Here is a 15321-nt window from a genome sequence, read left to right as displayed (position 1 = left end):
CTGACTCACCCTGAAAGTATAAAATACAGCTAAGTTAACATCCTGCTATTTCCTGAATTCCATCTTAATTTTCTCCAAATATTATTAAGCCTATTTCTGACAGTACATTTATTTTACTTGTGTATTTTCCTTTAAATCCATTAACTGATTTTTCTAACTTTCTCCTCAGTGTGGATAAAATACATGTAGTCTGCTCTCAAACTGCATACACTATCAGTGAAGAGGAACAGTATGTTAAATATAAGCCATAAATAAGTCACTAACTCTAATTTTAATCAATAGTTTTAACCTCCTTCTCCTCATAAAGGCACTTAAGAGTGAATAGGAACTTGATTAATTTGTGGTTACCTCACTGTATCCTGCAGACATTAATGATCATGAAAATGCCAAAAATTATGAGAAAAGGGTGAATAAAAACAAACAAAAAAGTTCTACATCTGAGAACTAGCTAATCAATAGTTGAATACAGCATAGCTGACTATACACTATTTGGAAACATAAACCACTTGAAAATCACGTAGAAAATGTTTTAGAGTAAACTTATATCATGAAACTGAAGCGTATTTATAAAAGAAAATTATTTTAAAAATTACTGTTAAATACTGAGAAAAATTATCTAAGAAAAATAAGAAGTAGACATAATTTTAGAGCTACTAGCTATTGTTTTTGAAAGCAAAACTATTATATTTATTGTGTACATGTATACTCAGTCGCATCCAACTCTTTTCAATCCTATAGACTGTAGCCCACCAAACTCCTCTGTCCATGGGATTCTACAAGCAAGAATATTAGAGTGGGCTGTCATTTCCTCCTCCAAGGAACATTCCTGACCCAGAGATTGAACCCGCCTCTCTTGCATCTCCTGCATTGGCAGAGGGATTCTTTACTATTGTGCCACCTGGGAAGCCCATTTTGTTAGCTCTGATATCTGGGAAAAGACAATTGACAAAGTCATTTTTTTTTTTTTAATGGGAAAGAATTTGATGCCCAAAGTTTTAGGCTAGGTCAGCTTATATTTGGTAACTGGAAAAGTATCTTAGTGAGTTTGGCTGCTTTAACAAATACTATAGATTGGGTAACTTAAAGAGCAGATATTTATTTCTCACAGTTCTGGAGGCTGGAAGTCCAAGATCAGGATACCAGCACTTTCTTGCTATATTCTCACACTGTAGAGAGAGATAGTGAGTCTAGCTCTCTGGTCTCTTTGAAGGACACTAATCCCATCATGGGAGCACTAATGGTAACTAATGGGAAGTAACCTAGTTACTTCCCAAAGGCCCCCTCCTAATACCTTCATATTAGGGCTTCAACATATAAATTAGGGGGAGTGCAAACATTCAATCCAGAGAAAAAGATAATAGAAGTCAAATAGCCATTGTACACAATGTGTAAATAACTTCAGACTCACTGGAGAAAAAGTGAATCACAAACAACACTGCATTTGAACCATGGCTAACTTTAAAGATGTCTGACCTGGTAAATTATCAGAATCACCCATGAAGATTTGATATAATTAAATTATTTAAAAAGATCTTTTTTCAAAACAAAAAATTTAAAACATAACATAAAAGTCGAAAACCAAATGAATAACTGAAACAGTTTTTGTTGATTCATATGGCATTCCTTCACTCTTCTTGGGCATTCAACCTAAAACCTAAATTTTTATTCTTGCTCATATTCTTTTATATCTCTTTCCCCTGATTTATTTTTTTCTTTTTTGGCCCTTAACAGTTGCCTATAATTTTATGGGTTTCCTACCCTACTTATTGTCTGTCTTCCTTGCTTTTCTGCAAGTTTGATGAAGTCAGGAGTCTTACTACCATATGTAACAGTGCCTGCTATATGGTAGGCACTAATAAATATTTGTTAAAAGAATTAATGAAAATGAATATCCACTGATATTAGGATATAAATTCCACATCCAGAAATTACATTTCCTTGTCAACAATGAAGTAACTCAAATAAAAGGTTGACCTCACATTCATATTTTTTATCTATATGTGCCTCAGGCAAAATACAGTCTGGTTGAATAAAACCATGAAAGCTTTGTAGGAAATCATATCTCCTGTTCACTAGAAGAGGAACCCTTTCTCCCCTGTAAAATAAATCAGATCTACCAGATTATTAATTTTTTTTCTACAAGTCCCCTGTAACAGTATAGATGGGCATTAACTGTCTTAATTCCATCCTGTTCACTCTAGAATTCAAAGTCATCAATATAAAAGATGACAGAAAGTAGGTGTGGTACATATATACAATGGAATATTAACCCAGCCATTTAAAAAAATGAACTAATGCCATTTGCAGCAACATGGATGGACCTAGAGATTGCCATACTAAGTGAAGTAAGTCAGACAGAGGAAGAAAATATATACTGATATCCATTATATGCAGAATCTGAAAAGAAATGATAAAATTGAACTTATTTACAAAACAGACTCACAGACTTAGAGAATGAACTTAGGGTTAGGAGGGGGATAAATTGGGGATAGGATAGTTCGGGAGTTTGGGATTGACAAGTATTCACTGCTATATTTAAAATGGATAACCAACAACGACCTACTTACAGCACAGGGAACTCTACACAATAGTATGTGGCAGCCTGAATGGGAAGGAAATTTGGGGAAGAATGGATATATGTATAATGTATGGCTGAGTCCTTCTGCAGTCCACTTGAAACTATCAAAAAATTATTAACTGGCTATACTCCAATATAACTAACACCCAAAAAAAGATGTCCTTTTCATTATAGGAGACTGGAATGCAAAAGTAGGAAGTCAAGAAACACCTGGAGTAACAGGCAAATTTGGCCTTGCAATGCAGAATGAAGCAGGGTAAAGACTAATATAGTTTTGCCAAGAAAATGCACTGGTCATAGCAAACATCCTCTTCCAACAACACAAGAGAAGACTCTACACATGGACATCACCAGAAGGTCAACACCGAAATGAGATTGATTATATTCTTTGCAGCCAAAGATGGAGAAGCTCTATACAGTCAGCAAAAACAAGACTGGGAGCTGACTGTAGCTCAGATCATGGACTTCTTATTGCCAAATTCAGACCGAAACTGAAGAAAATGGGGGAAACCACTAGACCATTCAGGTATGACCTAAATCAAATCCCTTATGATTATACAGTGGAAGTAAGAAATAGACTTAAGGGCCTAGATCTGATAGATAGAGTGCCTGATGAACTATGGAATGAGGTTCGTGACATTGTACAGGAGACAGGGATCAAGACCATCCCCATGGAAAAGAAATGCAAAAAAGCAAAATGGCTGTCTGGGGAGGCCTTACAAATAGCTGTGAAAAGAAGAGAGGTGAAAAACAAAGGAGAAAAGGAAAGATATAAGCATCTGAATGCAGAGTTCCAAAGAATAGGAAGAAGAGACAAGAAAGCCTTCTTCAGTGATCAGTGCAAAGAAATAGAGGAAAAGAACAGAATGGGAAAGACTAGTGATCTCTTCAAGAAAACTAGAGATACCAAGGGAACATTTCAGGCAAAGATGGGCTCGATAAAGGACAGAAATGGTATGGACCTAACAGCCGCAGAAGATATTAAGAAGAGCTGGAAAGAATACACAGAAGAACTGTACAAAAAGATCTTCACGACCCAGATAATCATGATAATGTGATCACTCATCTAGAGCCAGACAACCTGTAATGTGAAGTCAAGTGAGCCTTAGAAAGCATCACTATGAACAAAGCTAGTGGAGGTGATGGAATTCCAGTTGAGCTATTTCAAATCCTGCAAGATGATGCTGTGAAAGTGCTGCACTCAATATGCCAGCAAGTTTGGAAAACTCAGCAGTGGCCATAGGACTGGAAAAGCTCAGTTTTCATTTCAATCCCTAAGAAAGGCAATGCCAAAGAATGCTCAAACTACCGCACAATTGCACTCATCTCACATGCTAGTAAAGTAATGCTCAAAATTCTCCAAGCCAGGCCTCAGCAATACGTGAACTGTGAACTCCCTGATGTTCAAGCTGGTTTTAGAAAAGGTAGAGGAACCAGAGATCAAATTGCCAACATCTGCTGGATCATGGAAAAAGCAAGAGAGTTCCAGAGAAACATCTATTTCTGCCTTATTGACTATGCCAAAGCCTTTGACTGTGTGGATCACAATATATGGAAAATTCTGAAAGAGATGGGATACCAGACCACCTGACCTGCCTCTTGAGAAATCTGTATGCAGGCCAGGAAGCAACAGTTAGAACTGGACATGGAACAACAGACTGGTTCCAAGTAGGAAAAGGAGTACGTCAAGGTTGTATATTGTCACCCTGCTTATTTAACTTATATGCAGAGTAGATCATGAGAAATGCTGGACTGGAAGAAACACAAGCTGGAATCAAGATTGCCGGGAGAAATATCAATCACCTCAGATATGCAGATGACACCACTCTTATGGCAGAAAGTGAAGAGGAGCTAAAAGCCTCTTGATGAAAGTGAAAGAGGAGAGTGAAAAAGTTGGCTTAAAGCTCAACATTCAGAAAACGAAGATCACGGCATCCGGTCCCATCACTTCATGGGAAATAGATGGGGAAACACAGTGTCAGACTTTATTTTTGGGGGCTCCAAAATCACTGCAGATGGTAACAGCAACCATGAAATTAAAAGACGCTTCCTCCTTGGAAGAAAAGTTATGACCAACCTAAATACCATATTGAAAAGCAGAGACATTTCTTTGCCAACTAAGGTCTGTCTAGTCAAGTCTATTGTTTTTCCTGTGGTCGTGTATGGACGTGAGAGTTGGACTGTGTGGAAGGCTGACGCCGATGAATTGATGCTTTTGAACTGTGGTGTTGGGAAGACTCTTGAGAGTCCCTTGGACTGCAAGGAGATACAACCAGTCCATTCTGAAGGAGATCAGCCCTGGGATTTCTTTGGAAGGAATGATGCTAAAGCTGAAACTCCAGTACTTTGGCCACCTCATGTGAAGAGTTGACTCATTGGAAAAGATTCTGATGCTGGGAGGGATTGTGGGCAGGAGGAGAAGGGGACAACAGAGGATGAGATGGCTGGATGGCATCACGGACTCAATGGATGTGAGTCTGAGTGAACTCCGGGAGATGGTGATGGACAGGGAGGCCTGGCATGCTGCGATTCATGGGGTCGCAAAGAGTTGGACATGACTGAGCAACTGAACTGAACTGAATATAAAATTAAAAACTATATAAAATCCCAAATATGTATGGGTATTACATGTTTAAATTAATGAAAAAAAAAAAAAAGAATAATGGAACCAGAGATGGTCGCTAACTTGTGCCTCTGAGCTGAATTAAACACATAGAGGATTGTTATAGTAATATTTTTGTTATTATTTGGTAATTAGTTTTTTGGTTTGTAGAGTATTATCCTTCACAATTAGCTTATACAGTATTTGGCCTGCATAAATTCATGGATTTCTTGCCTCTTGTGCAAAATGAAAGATCTGGCACAACTGGTTAACATTCCTTATGGCAAAAATTAGTGGAACTTAGAGTTGTTCTACCTCAAGTGGTCCATTAGCTCTCTGCAGTTTTATCATACTTCCTGCCATTCTCAAGTAAGTCTAGATATTGAAGCCTAGACTCAGTTGCTACTTACTAATATGTTGTGCTACTGGGTTTTTTATTATACCTGTTTGTTATCCATAACTTGGCTCTCTTTATTAAATAAATATTTGAGTCTGTGAATCTCTTCATCGTTAATGAATGAGCTCTATGGATGGAACAACATATTAATTAGTTATCTGTTGCTGTGTAACAAGTTAACCCCAAAACTTAGGATCTTAAAACCGTAAATGTTTACTTTCTCACATGGTTTCTATGGATCCAGAATCTGGGAGCCACTATGTGAGTGGCTGGTGCTGATTTGGAATCTCTCCTGAGGTTGCTGTAATATATTGGCTTTGGATGTAGTTAGCTGAAATCTTGACTGTGCTGAGGGCTTCAAGAAGACTCCCTCATATGGCTGTTGGCTAGAGGTCTCAGTTCCTTGCTATAGGAACTTCCCCAGAGGGCTGCTTGTGGGGCCTCACAACATGTCCCCTGGCTTTGCCCATAGGTAGTGACCCACGAGATAGAGGGCAAGGAGGAAGGCTCATGATTTTTATGATCTCATCTCCAAAGTCACACACCATCACATCAGCCTTACTTTATTCATTAGACGTGAGCAACTAAGTCCAGCCCACACTCACGGGAGAGAAGTTGAATTCTACCTCTTGAAAGAAGTATCAATGCCTTTGGGAGACTTAGATGTAGCATTTTTGGTCTTTGGGTCTTGCACTTGTTGACTCATCAAATAATTCCTTTATTTTAATCTAATGCCCTACTACTTTACTTGATTTAATATTACAAAGCTCTTTTCAGTTTATTTTGTATCTACCATTCTAAGTAAAATTGGGGACCCCAAAGACTTACAAGATATAATATTTGAGGTTTAAAAAAACTGAAAACTGTGTCCAAAGAGATTATTAACTCAATCTTAGGAAAACTACTCCTAAATCTTAATGAAACACAAACTTTAAGTTACTTATCATATATCACCTAGGTAGTCTGAGGAGCTGACATATAACCAGTCACAACATATTAATAATTATTTCTTTGTTCCTGAGTGTGCAACTTTAGAATCACTGTAGGAAAATTTCTTCTTAAACATTTGTAGCTGTAATCATGAGCAATCCCCTGGATAGTGGTAAGGTTCTTTTTTCTTTTTTTTTTTTTAGCTTTTTTTATTGCCTTTTTACATGACTATACTATTCAGTCTCAGCAGGAAGCAGGTCATCACCCTTTTTATACCTGCCCCAAAGAAAAAGAGTAGAGAAGCTCTGAATGAAGAAAGGGGACTCTCAACAGAAGGGCAAATTCAAAAAGAAGATAGGGAACTTCGGAGAGTAGACATTGTTCATCTGCTTCTCTATTGTGATGTCCTTTAAGCCCTCAAACTGATGATATATTTTGATATATCTAGTTGATGTACTGACAATATTGATATCAATAGGTTTTTTTAAAATTCATTTTTTATCTTCCAGGGTTAATCAAATTATGGTGACAGGGAGAGGTACACATAAATAACCATTCACTTGTTAAAAAAAAAAAAATGTTGATTTACTTAAGGTTGGTTCCCATATGGCACTGATGTCATGTAAGATGCACACCACTGACCCAATATATACATAATGATTTCATCCAAGTTTTTTCTTTACAACAGAAAACAAAACTGGTTTTTATTGTTAAAATGGACTACTGTGCCATTTCTTGAGATTTTGTTCATAGCAATGAGCTTTGTAAGTTTAGTATTCATTTCCTACTCACAGCAAGGTTGGTAGAAATCATGTTAGCAGAAATAAATTTTTATAAAGCCTACATTTTTCTATAAGGCAATGATTTTTATAGTACATAAAGTATGTGATATGTATATACATTCACTGAAAGTCAATGACATCCCTTGAAATGTTATGACATATTTTTAACATGCTTCCTCTACTTATCAGGTTCCTTGGCTATATTATTTGCCAGTAGCTTGATTTCATGAAGTTTATTGGAATTCAGTTTTTGAAAACATAGTATGAATATTGATTTGGGAATTGTTGCAGTTTATCAAACCATTTTCAGAATTTAAACTCTGCTGTTTTTACTCAGGTAATTTAAACTATGTACAAATACACAAAAATCATTTTTTTCTTCTTAATTTGGTAAAGTCAAGTAAAACAAATTAATCTTACTTTCTTATTGTTTTATGAGACAATTTTAACTAAATATCTACTCTAAAATAACCACTTGTCAGGTATAATCCTTGTGCTTTTGGGTATGTATAAAGCATTTTTGAGAAAGAATTTAAATCATTAGTCAATGATACTGTGGACTTGTTTCTTCAATTATCTGTGTATATCAAGCTATCCTTTATAAGCAGAGAGAAGATTTTTCCTTATTTTGACAAATACCTATGGCCATTGCACTTTAGAATGTTATAGTAGAACATGGAAAATAATAGTTAAAATAATATCAATAATAATAATAATAAGCCAAGAATCAATAACAGTGAAGTTAGTATTGCTAACAGTCCCTGACCTGGATAATCTTATAACTTTGTTTGATAAAGTTAAGCAAAAAAGAAAAGAAAAACTCTCTTAGAGATATGCAACTTAAATGTGCTTCCAGTGTTAATGGAGCAGTAAATTTTTAAAGCTTTTAATAGGTCATAATTAATCAAACCCAATCAATACAAGCATCCGAGATATAGAACCATTGTACTTACCCATGATGGTTAGGGCTGTAGCTTTTGTTAATTCTTCTTTCATTGTCTCTATTACTTCTAAATTACTGCCATCCAGGTTGCATCTATTTATGGTTCCATTTCCTGAACTGATCCAATAAAGTTTGTTTTCCACATAGTCTATTGATAGACCTGTAATTAAATGATACAACTTAACCATAACGGTAGCCACTTAAACTGTAATATTTACCTAGTACTGGATTTGGGGGAAAGAATAAGTTGCAAGCTCAGATTTTTGTCTTTAAAAATATGATCTGGTTAACAGGGAGATTCAATACTGTTTTAACTATTAGTCAAAAAATATACTTTCATAACACAATGGTTATCTCTATTGATTATCCCAATAATCTTGTGACTTTAAAAGGAATGATTGCTTCATTTTACAGATAAGGAAAACAATACCTAAAATAGTCAAAAAATCTATTTGAGGCCACAGTAGGTAAGTGTACATTCCAGTGATTTTAAGGTTTTTATTTCTAAATTGAGTGTTTTCTTTCTTCATTATATTGCTTTGCCTCAGAAAGCTTTAATGTGTAACACTTATTAAAGATCCTTATTTTATTAATGAAATTTCTAATTTCCCCTTTACTTTCAGTAAAATCTACCTTAGAAAGTTACAGATTTAAAGTGGTGGTTTTCAGTACTCTTCGAGTAAATCCAAAGATAGAATTTCAACAATTAATAATTTCACTGAAGTGTGGCAATGAATTGAGCTCATTTAGGAGCTGTCATTGAGAAATAAACCATACAGAAAAGAAGTGAACCAAGCCAATGGCTTAAGACCATTGGCCCTGCAGGATGTGTCACTATAAGTTCACTTTATAGTAGTTTATGAACAATTCCCTACATTATAAGGGTGTTCTTGGTTTTCAAAAGTCTCAGGACACGTACATTTTGATTGCCAAGGATATACATCTAATTAATTATAGGCATGCTCAGTAGGTTCATGATCCACCCACATTATAAAATGAACTCTGTGGCTTCATGTCGGTCTTCTGTGACTCACAACTATTAATACTTGTGAAAGAAGCATATATGGGCACAAAGCAGGGATACAATAAATAATCTTTTTATGGGACCTCCCTCACAGAATGAAGTGAATAAACAACACACAAAAAAGTCCCTTCTCTATTAAAACAAAACAAAACAAAAAACCTAAGATAAAAAAAGAAAAAAAGAGGAAAGGAAGAAAAGGTAAGAAAAAAGGGAAGATGGAAGAAAGAAGGAAAACAAACAGAGAGAATCACTGAGTTCAACTGCATGGAAAAAGTGATAACATAGCCTAATACTCAACTACAGTTAGTGAATGGACAAGTTTTAATCAAGTAGCAACAATAAAACAAGTCTATACAATATCCAAGCTATTTACTGACTTATTGGTATGTTTTCTTAATGAAAGTCTGGAAAGTTTATCAGGAAATCACAATGTATAGAATTAGACACTGAAGGGATAACATTTTCAAAAATTATTTTTGTAAATACTGAGGGTCATTAGCTTTAATTACTATCACAAAATAATCAAAAGCTACATAGTCATATTCTATGAGATAAGATTTTCATAGTGAAAGTCATTCATCATTCACTTTTTTTCTTTTTATTGAGAGAAAGTTTGGTTATTCTGTAAGTAGCTTTTAAGCCACCACCATATAGCTTTTCTAGTATAAATAAATCCTGGTTTAGACACCTTAATGTTATAAGTGGTCTATTTTACCTTCTACTAAGTTGACCATCTAAAGTATATAATTCCATCTTTAATTCAGCTGAAGCATATCTTTACTGTAGATTTATGGTTCAAATATAATCCCAAAGTTTCTGTTGCTGAATTTTCAACAAGAATCAAATTAACAAATTCTCTATAAGGCAAGGTATCTATCACCATAGATATTCTAAATTTATTTCTCAATCAAGTTAAATAATCAGAGAATTATTTGCATTTTTAGATTGCTAAGGCTTTGTCTCTCTCTCTGAATCTCTTCTGAATTGGACTTTGGCATTTGCTCTTGGTATAAATGGAAGGCACTATAAGAAGTAGCCATAGGAAACCCGCTGTTATACTTCACAGGATATAGTGTCTGAAATAATACATCACACTGTGACCTCTTTATAGAAGGACCCATGGGAGGAATTTCTCTCAGGGCTCAGTGCCAGGAAAAGCTTTATGTGGAAAATATAAAATTGTAACTGATCATATTTCTGTCTTTGCTTTGGCTGCAAAGAAACCGAAGAGTCAGATTTGTGACCCATCTCTAGCACTTGTAAAGCAATTGCATTTATAGGACAAACTTCCCTCCTGGCTTCAACAGAGAGTTCTAATTATCCTACACCTTGATTTTTAAAATTAATAATCCTGTCTGTTTAATCTTCGGGAATGTTTTTAATTGTCCTCAACCCCTATCAGAAAAACATCTACTTTTGCTTTATTGACTACACCAAAGCCTTTGACTGTGTGGATCACAACAAAATGTGGAAAATTTTTAAAGAGATGGAAATCCCAGACCACCTGACCTGTCTCCTGAGATATCTGTATGCAGGTCAGGAACAACAGTTAGAAATGGACATGTAATAATAGACTGGTTCCAATTCGGGAAAGGAGTATGTCAAGGCTGTATATTGTCACCCTGCTTATTTAACTTATATGCACAGTACATCATGTGAAATGCCAGGCTGGATGAAGCACAAGCTAGAATCAAGATTGCTGGGAGAAATATCAATAACCGCAGATATGGAGATGATACCACCCTTATGGAAGAAAGCAAAGAAGAACTAAAGAGCCTCTTGATGAAAGTGAAAGGAGAGTGAAAAGTTGGCTTAAAATTCAACATTCAGAAAACTAAGATCATGGCATCTGGTCCCTTCACTTCATGGCAAATAGATGGGGAAACATTGGAAACAGTGAGACTTTATTTTGGGGGTCTCCAAAATCACTGCAGATGGTGACTACAGTCATGAAATTAAACGACACTTGCTCTTTGGAAGAAAAGCTATGACCAACCTATGTAGCATACTAAAAGGCAGAGACATTGCTTTACCAGCAAAGGTCCATCTAGTCGAAGTTATGGTTTTTCCAGTAGTCATGTATGGATGTGAGAACTGGACTATAAAGAAAACTGAGCACCAAAGAATTGATGCTTTTGAACTGTGGTGTTGGAGAAGATTCTTGAGAGTCCCTTGGACTGCAAGGAGATCCAACCTGTCCATCCTAAAGGAAATCAGTCCTGAGTATTCATTGGAAGGACTGATGCTGAAGCTGAAACTCCAATATGCTGGCCACTTGATGCGAGGAACAGACTCATTTGAAAAGACCCTGATGCTGGGAAAGTTTGAAGGCTGGAGAAGGGGATGACAGAGGATTAGATGGTTGGATTATATCACCAACACGATGGACATGAGTTTGAGTAAGCTCCGTGAGCTGGTAATGGACAGGAAAGCCTGGCGTGCTGCAGTCCACGGGGTCGCAAAGTGTCAGAAACGACTGAGTGACTGAACTGAACTGAACAACCCCTTTTTGGAAAGAGAGGGTACATACTGAATATGCTCAACTCCACACTAACCCACAATATCAGAACTTTCTCAACTAGCTAAAATTCTGCAGTTTCTAGACTCAAACTTAGGTTTTGTAAAGCATTGACACAGAGCAAGGAAGTTGCAGATTTTGGGCCATAGTTCCCCAATTTCTACTACTCTACATCTTTGTTCCTAGATTGTGAGTGCTGAGGGGAAAGGAACTGTGTGTTCGTGAGCTTTTTGTCTTTAGCACAGAGCACGATGCCTAGAGCAGAGAAAAAATTATAAATTTTGAATGAAGGTATGTGTTATTTAATTAACTCCATTTTGAAATAAATTTTCTTCAAGGAGTTCTGCCTAGTAAAGTTGAATTATCCCCACAACAATTTCTTTTAAATATACTACCTATGTCCATATATTACGAAGATAGGGATGAAGCACAGTGATTCAATAGAGCTACTTGGTATGGCTTAGATTTTTTATATCAGTATTAAAGAAAAGTAGTTTAGGATTAATAATTTAAGGTTCACAGGGAAAAAAAGGTAAAGTTCCTATTTTAACCTGTATATGTATTCACTTAGCCCCCTACGTATACCTTTCTCCTGTCAGATATATTAGTTTATCCCTGAATGTTCCTGAGCATGTGTATTTCAAGATATGGACAATAGAATTGAAATATTTTAAAAATCCTATTATAAATTTAAGAAATTGGTTATATATGTTTTCATAAATTAGTATGTTTAGAAGTAAACATTTATAAATCTCATTAATATAAATATTTTTACATACAACTTAAAAATTGTGTTATTATGTTTAGGTCTTAGCAACAATAAAGATTTAATTGGTATCCTTCTATTGAAATAATTTCTGAATCAGATCTCTGTTTCAAAAGATAAATCATTTAGCAGTGAACACAGTGGTTTTAATGCAATTGAAGCTACTCAATGCTTTTAGCATGCTAAGTCAATAGCCATGAGAAAACAGATCAAATGTGAGCATGCCTATAAAAGTGTCCTGGAATGTACACAAAGAAATGTAATTATTTCTGTACTGGATGATTCTTAGTGTGGGTGACTAAGACTAAAAAGTCCTGAAAGGGCTCTAAGGTCTGCCTGAAGAATATGCCATTAGCGTATTACTAATGCATTCTGCATTACAGTCATTTCTGCCAGATATATTTATTCTTAAAATTATCTGGATCTGCTTATCAAATAGATAACCCAGATTCAATAATATAATAGGTATATAATTGGAAGAAAGTCATCACTTAAATTGAAAAACCTTAATGATAAGGAGGCACTAAGTGCAGGCAGCGGTGGTGCCCAGCACACTAAGCGCAGTGAATTTAACTCAGATGATCATTATATCTACTACTGTAGGCAGAAATCTCACAAAGATATGGAATAGCCATCGTGGTCAACAAGAGTCCGAAATGCAATACTTGGATGCAGTCTCAAAAATGACAGAATGATCTCTGTTCATCTCCAAGGCAAACCATTCAATATCACAGTAATCCAAGTCTATGCCCCAACCAGTAAAGCTGAAGAAGCTGAATGGTTTTATGAAGACCTACAAGACCTTTTAGAACTACCAACCAAAAAAGATGCCCTTTTCACTATAGGGGACTGGAATGCAAAAGTAGGAAGTCAAGAAACACCTGGAGTAACAGGCAAATTTGGCCTTGAATGCAGAATGAAGCAGGGCAAAGACTAATAGAGTTTTGCCAAGAAAATGCACTGGTCATAGCAAACACCCTCTTCCAACAACACAAGAGAAGACTCTACACATGGACATCACCAGATGGTCAACACCAAAATCAGATTGATTATATTCTTTTCAGCCAAAGATGGAGAAGCTCTATACAGTCAACAAAAACAAGACCAGGAGCTGGCTGTGGCTCAGATCATGAACTCCTTATTGCCAAATTCAGACATAAAATGAAGAAAGTAGAGAAAACTGTAAGACAATTCAGGTATGACCTAAATCAAACCCCTTATGATTATACAGCGGAAGTGAGAAATAGATTTAAGGGCCTAGATCTGATAGATAAAGTGCCTGATGAACTATGGAATCAGGTTCGTGACATTGTACAGGAGACAGGGATCAAGACCATCCCCATGGAAAAGAAATGCAAACAAGCAAAATGGCTGTCTGGGGAGGCCTTACAAATAGCTGTGAAAAGAAGAGAGGCGAAAAACAAAGGCGAAAAGGAAAGATATAAGCATCTAAATGCAGTGTTCCAAAGAATAGCAAGAAGAGATAAGAAAACCTTCTTCAGCGATCATTGCAAAGAAATAGAGGAAAAGAACAGAATGGGAAAGGTTAGAGATCTCTTCAAGAAAATTAGAGATACCAAGAGAACATTTCATGCAAAGATGGGCTCGATAAAGGACAGAAATGGTATGGACCTAACAGTCGCAGAAAATATTAAGAAGAGGTGGCAAGAACACACAGAAGAACTATACAAAAAAGATCTTCACGACCCAGATAATCATGATGGTGTGATCACCTAGAGCCAGACAACCTGTAATGTGAAGTCAAGTGGGCCTTAGAAAGCATCACTATGAACAAAGCTAGTGGAGGTGATGGAATTCCAGTTGAGCTATTTCAAATCCTGGAAGATGATGCTGTGAAAGTGCTGCACTCAATATGCCAGCAAATTTGGAAAACTCAGCAGTGGCCACAGGACTGGAAAAGGTCAGTTTTCATTCCAATCCCAAAGAAAGACAATGCCAAAGAATGCTCAAACTACCACACAATTGCACTCATCTCACACACTAGAAAAGTAATGCTCAAAATTCTCCAAGCCAGGCTTCAGCAATATGTGACCCATGAACTTCCTGATGTTCAAGCTGGTTTTAGAAATGGCACAGGAACCAGAGATCAAATTGCCAACAACTGCTGGATCATGGAAAAAGCAAGAGAGTTCCAGAAAAACATCTATTTCTGCTTTCTTGACTATGCCAAAGCCTTTGACTGTGTGGATCACAAGAAACTGTGGAAAATTCTGAAAGAGATGGGAATACCAGACCACATGACCTGCCTCTTGAGAAATCTGTATGCAGGCCAGGAAGCAACAGTTAGAACTGGGCATGGAACAACAGACTGGTTCCAAATAGGAAAAGGAGTACGTCAGGCTGTATATTGTCACCCTGCTTATTTAACTTATATGCAGAGTACATCATGAGAAACGCTGGACTGGAAGAAACACAAGCTGAAATCAAGATTGCCGGGAGAAATATCAATAACCTCAGATATGCAGATGACAACACCTTTATGGCACAAAGTGAAGAGGAGCTAAAAGCCTCTTGATGAAAGTGAAAGAGGAGAGTGAAAAAGTTGGCTTAAAGCTCAACATTCAGAAAACGATGATCATGGTATCTGGTCCCATCGCTTCATGGGAAATAGATGGGGAAACAGTGGAAACAGTGGCTGACTTTATTTTTGGGGCTCCAAAATCGCTGCAGATGGTGACAGCAGCCATGAAATTAAAAGACGCTTACTCCTTGGAAGGAAAGTTATGACCAAACTAGATAGCATATTCAAAAGCCGAGACA

At 36.4% G+C, this 15321-nt stretch overlaps 1 protein-coding gene across 1 annotated transcript in view; it reads right to left on the bottom strand.

Annotated features, from left to right (window-relative positions):
- Positions 1 to 15321, bottom strand: part of LRP1B (LDL receptor related protein 1B) — a 2196232-nt gene that overhangs the window by 707185 nt on the left and 1473726 nt on the right. The window contains exon 32 of the mRNA XM_060411151.1: positions 8243 to 8392. Coding sequence (XP_060267134.1) covers positions 8243 to 8392 — 150 coding nt within the window. The remainder of the gene's footprint in view (positions 1 to 8242; positions 8393 to 15321) is intronic.

This window comes from Ovis aries, chromosome 2, assembly GCF_016772045.2.
Source record: "Ovis aries strain OAR_USU_Benz2616 breed Rambouillet chromosome 2, ARS-UI_Ramb_v3.0, whole genome shotgun sequence".
In the NCBI taxonomy this organism is placed as follows: Eukaryota; Metazoa; Chordata; class Mammalia; order Artiodactyla; family Bovidae; genus Ovis; species Ovis aries.
Note: the sequence above shows the minus strand (reverse complement) of the source record. Positions and strands in the feature narration are given on the sequence as shown.